The sequence below is a fragment of the Haematobia irritans genome, chromosome 2 (genome assembly GCF_050003625.1).
Source record: "Haematobia irritans isolate KBUSLIRL chromosome 2, ASM5000362v1, whole genome shotgun sequence".
Taxonomy (NCBI): domain Eukaryota; kingdom Metazoa; phylum Arthropoda; class Insecta; order Diptera; family Muscidae; genus Haematobia; species Haematobia irritans.
Window position 1 is genome coordinate 96372871 of NC_134398.1, and position 14964 is coordinate 96387834.

The 14964-nt window shown below is 34.5% G+C and overlaps 1 protein-coding gene and 3 long non-coding RNA genes across 6 annotated transcripts in view; 2 read left to right on the forward strand and 2 right to left on the reverse strand.

Annotated features, from left to right (window-relative positions):
- The window catches only part of LOC142225824 (uncharacterized), a 34597-nt gene extending 26060 nt beyond the window's left edge, over nt 1-8537 (forward strand). Inside the window, exons 2-6 of one of the 3 annotated variants that reach the window (XM_075295636.1) lie at nt 5959-6115; nt 6174-6488; nt 6548-7048; nt 7136-7960; nt 8318-8537. In XM_075295636.1, coding sequence (XP_075151751.1) covers nt 5966-6115; nt 6174-6488; nt 6548-7048; nt 7136-7960; nt 8318-8404 — 1878 coding nt within the window. In that variant the 5' untranslated portion in view covers nt 5959-5965 and the 3' untranslated portion in view covers nt 8405-8537. Of the gene's footprint in view, nt 1-5936; nt 6116-6173; nt 6489-6547; nt 7961-8317 lie in introns of all 3 variants that reach the window. The other 2 variants (XM_075295634.1, XM_075295635.1) reach the window with 2 other exon arrangements.
- Nucleotides 8538-9486: 949 nt separating this feature from the next.
- On the reverse strand, nt 9487-14911 carry LOC142225826 (uncharacterized). The gene is made up of 2 exons (XR_012719442.1): nt 14537-14911; nt 9487-10236 (listed from the first exon to the last, which is right to left on the reverse strand). It is a non-coding gene; the product is annotated as an uncharacterized LOC142225826 (long non-coding RNA).
- LOC142225827 (uncharacterized) lies at nt 11107-11860 on the reverse strand. Its single transcript, XR_012719443.1, has 2 exons — nt 11772-11860; nt 11107-11715 (listed from the first exon to the last, which is right to left on the reverse strand). It is a non-coding gene; the product is annotated as an uncharacterized LOC142225827 (long non-coding RNA).
- LOC142225825 (uncharacterized) lies at nt 12273-14170 on the forward strand. The gene is made up of 3 exons (XR_012719441.1): nt 12273-13090; nt 13156-13582; nt 13647-14170. It is a non-coding gene; the product is annotated as an uncharacterized LOC142225825 (long non-coding RNA).
- Nucleotides 14912-14964: the final 53 nt, after the last annotated feature.

Sequence of the window (14964 nt, forward strand, 5' to 3'; positions counted from 1 at the left end):
GTAATATGAGGAAATCGTCCAGGAAGCTCTTTAACAAAGCAAAGTCCACCAGAGCTCCTGTGGATTGGGACGCTTACAAGAAGAATCTGAGAGGATACAAGCGAGAACTGTGAAAGACTCAGCATAACTGGTTTCCCTAGAAAAAGAAAGGATACAAGTGGTGGCATACGCAGATGATGTGGCGCTAGCAGTCAGGGGAAAATTCCCATCAACAGTTAGAGATATTATACAGAGAGCCCTCCGGATGACTGAGAAATGGGCGAAAGATAATGGTCTTGGGGTAAATCCTGCAAAGACAGAACTAGTCATGTACTGCAAAGATCGCAAAACTCCCACGGTTAGACCCATTTCCTTAGGGGGTATTGAAATTCCCTTTACGGAGTGTGCAAAATACCTTGGCGTTATTTTGGACAGGAAGCTGAACTTTAAGCTTAATATTGAAGAAAGGGCGAGGAAAGCAACGGTAGCTTTATACTCGTGCAAAAAGGCAATAGGGAAAAAGTGGGGACTAAAACCAAAAATTGTACATTGGCTATACACGGCAGTGGTTAGACCTATAATGCTATATGGTGTTGTAGTCTGGTGGCCGGCACTTCACCAGCCGACAAGTTTAGACAAAGTTCAGCGTATGGCGTGCTTGTGTATCTCAGGTGCATTCAGCAAGACAGGAACAAACTCCCTTAATGTCATACTGCATCTATTGCCTTTAGACATTTAGGCCAAGCAGTCAGCTGCAACAACGGCTGTGCGGTTGCGTGAGCTATCGCTGTGGTCGGAAAAAAGTTACGGTCACAGTTCGGTCCCCAAAATAATGCCAGATGTGCCTAACGTAGTGGATTACACTTTGGCGAGTCCACTTTTCGACAAAAAGTTTGAGACTCTAATTCCCAACAGTGAGGCGTGGTGTACACGGACTAGAGGTGTGCACGTGACACGAAATTGTCGTGACTCACGAACATTTTCGTGATTCGTGCGTGAGTCGTGAGTCACGCTCATGACAACAGCGTGAGTGTGCGTGAGCGTGATTAACAAACCAAAATGTCGTGCGTAAGCGTGAGTCACGAAAATAATATCTTCGTGAGTGTGCGTGAGTAAAGAATTACACTCACGAAAATATTCCTGCTCTCCAACATAAAACGCTTAAGAGTTAAATTCAATTAAAATTTTAGTGACACCTGGGATGTTAAGAGTTTAATAGCAATCTCGATTTTAATAATGCTCATGTTTTCAGACACTTCGGTAAGGTAAATTAATCATAAAATTATTCGTGAGTCACGATATTTTTCGTGAGTCACGATATTTTTCGTGAGTCACGGTATTTTTCATGAGTCACGACGTTTTCGTGCGTGAGTGTGCGTGAGTACAAATTTTCTTTTCGTGAGTGTGCGTGAGCGTGAGTCCTACAAAAAATATCGTGCGTGAGTATGATTTTTCAGTCGTGAGTGTGCGTGGGCGTGAGTAAACTATTACTCACGTGCACACCTCTAACACGGACCCCGGGGAATAAAGGATATATAGATTTCTACACTGATGGCTCCAAATTGGATGGCCAAGTGGGTTTCGGAGTATATTCTAAAGATCTGGAACTTCCAATAGCGAAAAGATTACCTGATCACTGCAGTGTTTTTCAGGCTGAAATATTAGCAATAAGAGAAGTGGTGAATGGGTTGAGAAGTAACGCTCCAAGCATTATTGGCATAAATATATAATCAGACAGTCAACCTACAATAAAATCCTTGGACTCGGTGTTCCTCAACTCGAAAACGGCCATCGATTGCCGCAAATCTCTCAATGAGATGGCTGAGCAGCACAATATTCACCTAATATGGGTGCCTGGCCATAGGAACATACCGGGGAACTGCGAAGCAGATGAGCTAGCAAGGCTAGGAACTACCTTACATATTCCAGGGGAACTAGAATCTGTTGGTATGCCTCTGGCTAACTGCAAGCTCTTACTGCTTGAGAAGGCTGTCATGATGGCAAATGTTCGATGGGAGAATTGTAAGGGTTGTAACGACACCAAGCAAATATGGCCCCATTTAAACTTAAACCGCACACTAGATATGCTAGTGTTCTCGAGACGCCAGATATCACCCCTGATATCTGCTATAACGGGTCGGTGCCTGATAGGCGATTTTGCAAAAACTATTGGTGCGAAGTATAATGACTATTGTATGAGCTGTCATTATGCGGAGGAAAAGGAATCAATAAAACACCTCTTGTGTGAGTGTCCTGCATTTTGTGTAAGGCGTAAGCAAATTTTAGGGGCATATAGCTTCAGATTACTGGCGGACCTGGAAAACGTTAACTTAAGCAGTCTGCTAATGTTTTTGGAACAATCTGGTTGGTTCAACAGAATAAAATAATCGAGAAGGTTCAACGGTTAAAACTAGAAGTGCCCATATTTAATAGGTACTTTTAGTTAGTGTGGTATCACAATGGACTGTATAGTCTAAGTGAGCCTGAATCTTAATCGGGCTATCACTTTAACCTAACCTAATAATAATTTTTTTCCACTTCCGATCCTTTTGGACAAGTGCACAAACATTTCTTCTAAAGCGCATCTTGGGATCCCCCAATGATTTTTTTTCTACTTCCAATGCAGTCCTTGTGGACAAGTATTAGAAAGAACGCAATCAGGCTATTTTAAGTGCAAATTTTGTACAGTTAAATAGAAATTAATAAAAAAAGTAAAAAATAATAAAAAAAAGTAAAAAATAATAAAAAAAAATAAATTTCATCCCTACTGGGATTTGAACCTGTCCCGTTTGACTTTTTCGCTTCCATGGAAGTTCTTTTGAGAAGGTTTTGCAAATTACGAGAATTTTTAATTTTTTTTGTTGATTTTTAATGAAAAAATATATACGAAAATATATGCCGAAACCCGGCAAAAAAATTTAGTATAGATCTGGCTGGGAGAGATAACTCAACCATGTTCCTTAATCTATATCTGTCCATAAAGCTCGAAAAATAATTGTATAATTAGATATAATGCATTTGGACGTCAATTGCCTGTTTCATTATCAGGCTAACATGAAATATAATAAGCAACGATGAGCCCGTCGTAAAACTAGGAAAAACACGACTAATGTACGCGTTAGAATTGTTGTTGTATCCTGGAAACCAGTTTCTGTTAATTGTCATATGTTGTAGTTGACTGTAGAAACAATAAGCATTGTTCGACTGTTCACCACTTAGGTGAATTCTAACAAATTAGCTTTCTAAAAATAAATTTCGTGTTGTTGCATTACTATGTAACAAAACGAAATAAAAATAAGATTAAGGGACTTGTAAGTTATATGAAAAGATGACGTACAGTGGGAGAAAAGATGATTCAATTTGTAAGAGGAAATTTCCCAAATGTTTTCTCCATAAGGAGTTAGCATAAAGGGCCCAAAATTGAGTTATCTCTCCCAGCCAGTTATCTTCATTCGCCCGAACCGAAACATGTACAGTCCAGGCGTGTATTGATTGGTATCTGGCGTTTTCTTTTCAATGGCTCTATTAACCATGTTCCTTAATCTATATCTGTCCATAAAGCTCGAAAAATAATTGTATAATTAGAAACAATTTCATTACTTTTTTGGCGACGCTTTTTTTGCTGGGTAATCTACTAATTACAGTATGTGAGTCTAGCTGATTGCTAGTTGACAAGATGATAGTAAACAAGGAATTTAAAAAATAATAATAATAGAAAAAATAAATAAGTATTTAATTAAAATAATTAATTAATTAAAACAAAATTTATGCACAAAAACCAAAAAAGTAAATAAATGAACAAAAAATTAAAAACAAAAATTTTAACAAAAATGTAAAGGTAAAAATAAATAAAATAAATTTTATAAAAGTTAAATTTAAAAACGTTTGTATAAGACGTAAGCGAATTTTAGGGCATATAGCTTTAGATTATTTGCGGACCTGGAAAACGTTAACTTAAGCAGTCTGTTAATGTTTTTGGAACAATCTGGTTTGTTTAACAGAAGGAAATAATCGGGAAGGTTCAGCGGTTAAAACTAGAAGTGCCCATATGTAATAGGTACTTTTAGTTAATGTGGTATCACAATGGACTGAATAATCTAAGTGAGCATGAGCTTAATCGGGCTGCCACTTTAACCTAATCTAATCTAGTATGTGGTATCTAACAACCATGCAAGAATTGGTCCATATCACTCCATAATTATATATAGTAGAGTGATCAAAAAACCGTAGATAAACAATAAAATGTTGGTTCCATTTGCTTTTTGTGAATATTTCTAAAATGTTATATTAAATACGATTTGCTTATATTTCATTGAAATATCTCTGAGATATCTTTAGAAAACCAACGTATTTTATTTGACATCTTGGACAAATACTATGTTGGAAGTGTTCAGAAACGAGTTGGAAGTGCACAGAAAATACATTCGGGATGTTTTCTTATTTCAGTTTATTTTGAAAATAAAAAATCGAAAACCTGTTTTTATGATATTAAATGGTCCACCGAAAATGGGAGTTTATACAAAACCGACAGTCGGTGCAAAACGAAAAACTTGTCCACCGGTTTTCACCGACCGGTTTTGATCACCCTAATATATAGACCTCATATAAACCGATTCCCAGATTTGATTTTGGAGCCTCTTGGAGGAGCAAATTTCATCCGATTCAGTTGAAATTTTGTATAAGTATATGTACACTAACAACCATGCAACAATTAGTTCATATCGGTCCATAATTATATATAGTCCCCATATAAACCGGTCCCCAGATTTGACCTCCTGAGCCTTTTGGAGAAGCAAAATTCACCCTATCAGGTTGAAATTTGGCTCGTGGTGTTAGTATATGGTCTTTAACAACCATGCCAAAATTGGTCCATATCGGTCCATAATCATATATAGCCCCCAAATAACCCGATCCCCGTATTTGGTTTTGGAGCCTCTTGGAGGAGCAACTTTCATCCGATTCAGTTGCAATTTGGTACACTATAGTTATATATAGCCCTCATATAAACCTATCCCCAATCACACAAAAATTGGTCCATATCGGTTCATAATTGTATAAAGGCCCCATATAAAGCGACCCCATATATCAATTGTGGCTCTCTAATTACCGCGCAAAAGTCTATATCGGTTAGTAATTATTTGTAGACTTACCTATATATATCTTTTTTGTCTAATATATACCACGTATGAACTAACTCACAATTTAGAAGACGATTTAAAGTAGTTTTAAAATACCTTGCCATCGGTAAGTATTACCACAACCCAAGTAGTTCGATTGTGGATGAGTCTTTCGTAGAAGTTTCTACGCAATCCATGGTGGAGGGTACATAAGATTCGGCCTGGCCGAACTTACGGCCGTATATACTTGTCATTATAATATCAAACTACTGAATTTTGAATACTGTAAAGTATGTTAGTTCTAAAAGAATGTTATTGTTGTTTTTATGCTAATAATGAACTAAAACACACCAAATTTCTTTAATTACAAATTTGAGGAAAATAATAGGCCGATGTTCGGCTTTGGCTTCGGCCCAAAAAACCCTGCTTCGGTACAGTAACAAACCAGCGCAGTATAATAAAGAGTAATTAATAAAACAATTTCTCCTATTCTAATATATCGCCAAATATAGCGGATATAACTAAACAGAATACGAGTTTATATGATTCCTACCAAGAGTAATCTGCCATCTCGTTTATTTTGGAAATGTCCGAAGGTACAATTATTCAATAAGCCGAACGAAATAGGCTTGAAAAATAAATGGCCTAATAAAAGCTATAAATAAGTAAATAAGTTGATTCGGCCAGTCCTTGTAATCGAGGTGTTTGCCTAAGGTTGATTTTGTAATGTAATCTAACTGAATAAGTTAAGAAAAGTGTACTTGATGACCCTACAAATTATTTAATTGAATTATGAAAAAATATATAGAAGCAAACTATGATCGAATAATGTTATTATAGAATATTCTTTTTTACATTTTAGGAATATAATGGGTAAAGCACAAAGTAAAAGGTCCGTCGATATCACTACGGAAGGAACGAAATCTATTGAGGAGAACCTTACTGAAAAAATGGAAAAAATTGAAGATGTGGACATGAATGGTGTAAACGTAGAGTCATCCGTTAAATCTCTTTCGGAGGTAACTTTAAATGAGCAATATAAATATTATAACTTTTTATATATTTTTTACAATGAAGAAAGATGCGACTCTTGAAAACGAAAAGGATTTGGCAACAGAGAAAACTTCGGACAGGGAGACATCTGGCGAGAATGCTAATGACATTAAATCAACTACATCAGACTCAAAACAAGTCGATGATAACACTGAAGAAATTTCTCCGCTGACTGACGAAAATTCAGTTAAAAAGTCGAAAAAAGAAAAGGTTAAAAAAAAGTGGTCGTTTCGCAGTATTTCGTTTGGTAAAAAGGATAAGCAAAAACCAGGCAAAAGTGAGGACGCCATTGAAAACACTTCTGCTGTAATTAATGGAACTAAAGATAAAGCATCAGCCGTAAATGTTTCTTATTTCGTCAATTTTATTGCAAATATTTAGATTTTCTTTGTTTCTAGGATGATGAAGAATCTTCCACTGAGCAACAGTGTGCAAGTAATACTGATGATGGAACGCCACAAGTGGAGAATCTACAAAACGGCGATGTCACTGAGATAGAAAGCCATTCTAATAAAAAAGATGAAAAATCAGGCGCTGTTAAACAAAGCGAAGATAACTCCAGCACGAATAGTACTAAAAATGATATTGTAACAGACGATGATTCAGCCCCTACAAAATCTCAGGAAGCTGAAAATTCTCCGCCAACTGGCATTTCTGATGATGATTTGCTAAAAAAAGAAAATCAATTTAGCCAAGATGAGTCAAATGCTACGGAGGAAGTAATAGAAGAAGTTGAAGTATCGAAAGAAATTGCGTCTGTTGAAGAAGAGAACAAAGACATCGCAAAAGATGTTCAAACATCATCTGTATCCACAAATGGTGCTGTTGACGAAACTAATATGAACGGTTGCAATGATATAAACGATCTTAACGAAAAAGATTCTACAGAACAAACTGAGGTAAAGATTGCCAGTGATAACAAAACAACAGATGAAACCCATGAAACTATTTCCCATTCTCCATCCAAAAATCTTTCCAAAGACCAGGTCCAATTTCAAAATTTGAATATATCGAGTTCAAAGCTACTAGAAGGGGTGGTGGAGTCCAATGCTCAAGATCATATTCCCTGTCTTTCAAATGAATCTGATAACGAAATTAATGAATTTGCGGTCCGGAAAGTTGAAGATGGATCTTCTCCTCCACCTCTTCCAATTTCCCCACCCCCCTCACAAGTCACTGTATTTGCCTTTACAAATAACGGGGAATTAGCTGACAATTCAATACAAAAGTCTGAACTCAATAATACTGAGTTAGAAGTGGTCAATTTAACAAATAGAAACTCTCCAAATTCTGTTAGTCCCATGGAAGAAACATGTAATACAGAAAAAGAGCAACAAGGGAATTATCAGACCTCAGAACAAAACAACTTGGAATCTTTACATTTGCTTAATAAGGAAGCAGATGAAAAATCTGCAGATGAATATACAGAAATTAAGGAGGAGATAATTAAACAGAGTTCAAAAACTGATTCGAATACGGATGACGAAAAATTTGTGGATGAGAAAAATGAAGTAAAAGGTTTTTCTGAGGAATCGGACAATTCCGTAAATGTTGTATCAGAAGTATTAGTTATGGAAACAAGGGACGAATCATTATTAATTCAAGACAGATGTGGGGAAATTACTTCTAACAAAGAGGATATGGCAAATAAAAATGTAAACATCACGCCAAATAACTCAGTCGAATCGTCCGCGACATCTCCAATGTTTACTTTGAATGATTATGGAGAATGTAAACTCTCTCCAGAGATTGTCAACGACAACGATAATGAAGAACTTAAGACCGATTCCTTAGTAGGAGAAGAACATAAGGTGAATAAAAGCATTGGTTAAAATATCCGCAACCTTCTAGTACTATGCTAACTAAAAGTGCGAAAAAGAGAAATAGATTTGATTATTTATACAAGTTTGCCATTAAACAATATTATATTTGACGATATTTGTCATTCGCATGTTAAATTATAAAAATAGTTTCAACTGACATTAGCTTTGCTGCTCCTACAAAAAATTACTTTTAATTAAAACGACTTACAAATGCATTTGGATAAATATTAGTATCAAATTTCGATGCTTTGATTTGTTTTAAACAACTAATAATTTCAATTTTGCTAATATTACAACTTTTATTTTCCTGCTTCATAAAAATTAAGTATGTCTTTCTCTTCGCAGATTGAGGAATGCTCTAATCCAATCGGTTTAAAGGAAAGTGCCACCACACCAGAAATAAAGGAGGATACTTCCGTGTCATGCGAATAATAAAGCTTACACCGATATAATATATATTTAAAATACATTTGAAACACATATATATTTTAATCATTTTGTACAACTTCATATCCCTAATCCAAGATTATATGCATAATAAAGTAAACACATAATTTCGAAGCAATTCATATCGTACTCGGACTGGGTGCTAATCACGGCATTCGATATCGAATTCATAATCGTATCGAAAAAATTGTCGATACGATTAAAAGTTTGGATCACGGCATTCGATCGAAATTTGATGCAATTTCTCCAGCGTTGCCAATGGTTTTTTTTCGGGAACGTGATCCCGGAATTTGCTATTTTTTCGCTCCCACTTTCCCGGGAATGAAGTCCGGGAATTCCCGGGAAACTTTCTTTACAATATTTTATAAATAATAGAGGGTTTTATATGGAACATGACAGTTGAAATCTAAAAGTGGATTTTGGAAGTGTAATGTGAATGACTACGGTACCAAGCAGTAGTAGTTGCCTTATGGGACATACCATAGTCGTGGGTTCTAGCCCAGATTCTAACGGGCTTAAAAAGAAGATTGCGCTTCCCAATTTATGATTGCCATATTTCTGTAAACCGACATTCTGATAGACTGAGTAAACCTTTATAAACAAAGGGACATTTTAACTTATGTGACACACGTTTGCAATTTCATATTTATTACAAGGAAGTTTTTATGAAATATTAAAATTCCAACTTTTATTATGATTGTCTTTATTTTCAAATCTATACCTCATTCACATTAGGCGAGAAATCCCTTTTTTATAAGGCAAATGACAGTTGAAATCTAGTTAAACCGGGAAATTCGAAAAAAATGCCCGCTTTCCCGGGAATAGAAAAAGTCTGGTTGCCAACAGCAAAAAACGAAGCAGAACAAAATGGAATGACAAAATTGAGTTAGCGGCACAAAACAGAATGTAGAGAAACACATGTTTTTGAAGATTTCAAAGTAAATTTATTGCATTATATCTTATGGACCCATATCTCTTTTTTACATTCCTCCCGAATTCCTTCCTAATTGGAGGATGAGATGAATATAAAACAATTCGGCGACAAATAAGGAATAAAAGTGCACACATTGTTATATGGTTATTTGCCAAGCTAGGATGCTCGCTCCGAACTCGACTATGACCAATTTTTGATTAACTTTTATTGGAGTTGCATTAGTCCTAAATATTCAAAATATGTTCATTTTATGTAAATTTACTACAAATTAGCAACAATTCGAACTAAAACTAATATATTTACTATTAATATATGGCGAAAACAATGTAAAAAACAAGTGAAAATGTTTTACGATTGCAATTTACCAATCGAAAAAAATTGTCGATCCAAAAAACTCGATATCGACTCCCGTGATCCGAAAAATTTAGATTTCGATCAAAAGTTCTCGATATCGAATGCCGTGATTAGCCCCCAGATGTGTTCTTCAATTTAAAACCAATATTTGAAATTTTCGGAATTCAATTAAAAACTATTTTCTTCTATTTTTAAATTATTAAAATTCGAAAGCAAATGTGATATATTTCCTATATCTAAAGTTTATTTTTTGTAAAGATTACTGCCACACATACTCCCCCAGAGGATTTTCCTAGAAAACCACTATTTGAATCGCACAGGTGGCCTTCGGTTTCGTGTATTTTTCGTCAAAGTTGGCTCTGGTGGTGTGGATTGTACATTCGGTACGGGGACAATTGCTGGGTCTTCAGAAATATCAGTAGGGCTGTTTTCTTTTTGCACTGGATATCCTAAGCAGTCACGGACTAAAAGAAAACAGAGTACTCGTTTATCCAGGACATCTCCAAAAAATATGCAACACTGTCATCATCTGTTTAAAAACAATCACAGAAAACAAGTGAATTCTTAAATTTTTAATGTATGAAATGCTCAAATAGTTATAAATATGTACTGCTGCGATTATTCATGACACTGTATCACTTTGAATTTCATGATATTCGATAAATTAGTCACAATAAACTGCTATTGAGAATCTAAAAAGCGTCCCAATAAACACAAGCATTGGTTAAATGCTTATATTCAATACGCTTTCAAACATTTTTTCAAAAAATTCACTTAAAATTCAATTTGAGAAATTGTTGAGAAAATCGCGTTCTCAACAAAAAAACGATGTTGACAGTAGAATGTTAGCAACAATTTCTCAACATAAACTTTTCAAACTAAATTTCATTTTAATGCTTCAAACCTATAGGTATATATTGGAAAATTTGCAAGGCCATTAGATTTAATGTTGAATGTGGGATTCACTATCAAATTGATATGGTGTTACATGTAGGTTAGGTTAGGTTAGGTGGCAGGCCGATGTATCAGGCTCACTTAGACTATTCAGTCCATTGTGATACCACAGTGGTGAACTTCTCTCTTATCACTGAGCCGAGTCCACATTGCAGTGAAACCACTTAGGGAAGCTTTGAAACCCTCAGAACCCTGCCAACATTTTTTGAATTTGGGGGCGCTTCTGAGAATCCCCACTACGTCGAAAACAGTCGTATACGATATCCAAAACTCCTCGGAAAAGCGCCGTCACTATTGAGAAGTTGTACCACGCCAAGTTACTACAAAAAAGTATCGCATGAGTGCAATTATTAGGAGCCCTTCTGGATACATTTAGAAGGACGCCAATAAGAGCCCCTTCAAACAATCAGACCAAGTGCATTTTAAGATAGTTGTAAAAGAATCATTGTGGTCAAGTAAAACACGATTGTTTATATGTTTATTAATTTTATGAAACATTTATAAATTCTCATAAATATAACATTTATACGACTATCACATCACATTTAACACATTTTTATGCATTAATAAGAGATTGATGTTGAGTTACAAGTTGTAAGTTAAATGTTGTAGCGTCTATCAGCCAATACTATTATTCCCAATGGAGGCAGCGTGTCCGGAAAAATATTTGAAAAACTATCACTTCCCAATAAACACAGGATGAGCGTTTTTCAAATGCAACAACTTTTCAGTTTGAGGGTAACTATAATTATCAACATAAATTCAACTTGACTTGAAACAGCTCATATTCAATACATCTTCAAATTGTTTGCGAATTACTTCCAATTTGCCAAAATGTTGACGAAATCTTTGAAAAGGGGTTGAAGATAATCGTGTCTGTTCTGGTACACACATGTACAATTTTCGTGTGGTGTCACACTTACAAGGTGTTCTAGCCAACACTATACACCGTTATAGACCTGGAAAATGTACACGAACATTTCTTTTGTGTAGGCTTAGTGTACAGCCATCGTATGCAAAGTTAGAAGTTTTTATAACAAATAAATAGCAGATTCTGAAACTTTAATATGTTTTTTTATGAATATTTGCAAATTTTATTGGGAAAGTTACTTATATATGGCAGAAACCACGATTTTAAAAATCCATCTAAAGTTTGAACCGAAATTTCCTCTGATTGGTGTATAAATTTTGGGGTTGTTTTAATCAGCTGATTTTCAGTCTGTTCGAAAGTATAATGTTGCCACAATTTTTAAAAGTTAACACAAAAACGTTTTAAGCAAAATTATCTTTGATTTTTGTGAATACTATCCGCTTTCCTAAACAAATCAAAGGTCTTTTTGAAAATGTAAGGTAATTAAATTATAACTTTTACAAAATCAATGGGCTAAGAAAAGTGAATTTTACCAAATTTATTGCATGAAAAATATGGCATCTTCAATTCTGCAAAGTGTTCTTGGTGCACAAATCACTGAGCAAATTAAAAAAAAACTAACGCCGCCAATATCTTTCTGCACATGGAGGCCGCCACGATAGAAAATTTGTTTTCAATATTATTTTAAATATTTAAGCAATACAAATGAGAAAAACCTTAACAGAATAGTTAATTATGCCCACAATAATTAAATTTCCTTTAATGTATGGATGTTAAAAACTGTTTGACCAAAACCAAAATAAAAACTTCTCCGCCGTCAAAAACAAAAACGAGAACGACACGGCGATCGTTTGTTCATGAGTAACATTGAGGAGGGATAGAAAAAAACAAATCAAAACAGAGGTAGAAATCGCCTTATTATTTGTTCTTGATAAATTGCTCTTGTCCTTACATTATTCACTGCTAACAAAAAACCGGCAGGCATTTTATGGCTTTGAATTACGCACTTACTTTTAATTTTTTATGTTTATACCGGCAAAATATGTTTTGTTTATAATTTCTGTCTGCAAATAATATGGCTTGCAGAAAAGATCAGCTGTCACATTTTTCGATTAAAAGTAAAAAAAAAAAGTGTTCACACGTGTGACTCAGAACAACTAACTTTGTGTGTGGTGTGTAGAAAGTGTATAGTGTGGTGCACAATGCGGTGTGACCCAGAACAGGCATGAATATGAGAAAACTTTGACAAAACACTACCCTAAAATGCAACGAAAAAACCATGTGGTTTTCAATACTTGTTTGTGCAACGAAGTTCGTGGTCAATTGAAAGAAATAAAAAACATTTTAGACAAAAAACTGAATTTACTCCAAATAGTTTCTAATAATGCGTAAGTGAAAATAAAAAAATGATATGAAACTTTAAGGGAGACACTAAATTATATCTCTTTGCCGAAAACTAAAATTATGGATTCTACGTTCTTTAAAACATTAAAAAGCTGACCGATGAAAAAATGTTGGACAAGTAACTGGAACTGCTTCAAATAGTTTATAATAATTGGTAAGTCAATATGAAAAATTAAATCAACACTTTAGAGAAGTCACTAAATTTAAATCTCATTGCAGAAAACTAAAATATTTGGATGCTGCATTCTTGGAAACATTAAGAGGTTGACCAATGAAAAATGATGGTGGCTTATCGAAAAGAGAAAGTTTCCATAAATCAAAGTACAATGAATTAAACTTGGTATTTATGCTTTTCCATATCAACTACTGGGTGATAATTCGCATCACGCCTATAGTTTAATTTACATCGCATCATCGGTTTAATTTGATATTTTGTGAATTGAAATTGCTGGAAATTTATTCTAACTCTCTAGTCATCAAGTTCCTTGCTAATTTCCCGAATTTTAATGAGTTTTACAAGAATTTTGTGACACCAACGTTCTTGAGGAATTTTGTGGGTTTCAATACATTTTGTGCCACGAAGTACGTGGTCAGTTATTTTTATTGACATAAAACTGAAATTAATCCAAAACGGTAATTATAATTGGTAAGTCAAAATAAAAAGTGAAATGAAAACGTAATGGAAATCACAAAACTCGATTGTTTTGCAGAAAACTAAAATCATTGGATATTATATTCTTGGAAGATGTTGACCGGTGAAAAAATGATGAAGGAAACAACAAAGAAAAGATTCCAGAAAACTTGCAAAGTGCAACCAATTAAAACAAAGTGCAACAGTTCCTAAATCAAGAACTTCTGGATGAAAATGTGCATTACATCAATTTACATTCCGTCATCAGTTTGATATTTTGTGAATTCCTCTTGATGGAATCTATTCTAACACGCAGGCCAGCAAGTTCCTCGATAGTAATTATTTGAAATTGTCAGCATAGTAATTAATAATTAATTAATTCATAGTTATGTGACACCAACATTATGGGGGAAATTATACATGAAAAATGTTTAAGTTATTTAAAGTTGTATTGATAGTTTTAGTTATTAATACCTTTAATAAGATAATTATGTTTTGATTGGTATTATAACATATTATTATTTTTTATATTGTTAATGTTATTTTTAATATTATTATATTTTTAACGAAAAAAATTAATAAAATGTACAAAATCACTAGAAATTTAGTGTTGACTTTCAGTAAGAACTGGGATTGACTTTCATGCAAATTGTGGTTAGAAAATATTCGCAGCAATATTAGTTTTTAATTTGTCCCACATTGAAAACTGTTTGAGAAATTATTGAGTAGCAATGCATTTCAATTTGAGGATTACAATTGAGAGATTATTGCTATTGTGTTGAATTTTACTGTTGAGGGTAATGTCTGTTTTTTGTTGAGAACGCGATTTTCTCAACAATTTCTCAACTTGAATATTACCCTACTCCTTTGAAAAAATGTTTGAAAAATTATTGCATTTTAGTATTTTTCAAACGTTTGTGTTTATTGGGTTTATTCCATTTGGAAAGTCAAAAATTGTTCACCATATACCTTTCACAATTTTAAGCGTAATATCTATGTTTTTAGAACTTTATTTTCGTTTTTATATAAATAAAATATAGCAAGCTGGTTGCGCTTGGCGTTTCACAAAAAATAAAATGGCTCTTCTAACAGTAGTGATGGCAAAATACTTTCATGTACATTTTGTACTTTTTGATATACTTCCCCCATCACAGTTCGCGATGGTTGTGGTGACATTTACGAGTCTGTGGTAGCGATGAGGATGAAATGGAACTTTGAAATGCTGGCAGGGAAGTGTCACCAGCATTACTGAGGTGGGTAATCCACCGCTGAAAAACTTTTTGGTGTTCGGTCGAAGTAGGAATCGAACCCACGACCTTATGTATGCAAGGCGGGCATGCTAACCATTGCACCACGGTGGCTCCCGTGTAAAAATACCCCAGTAAACACATACGTTT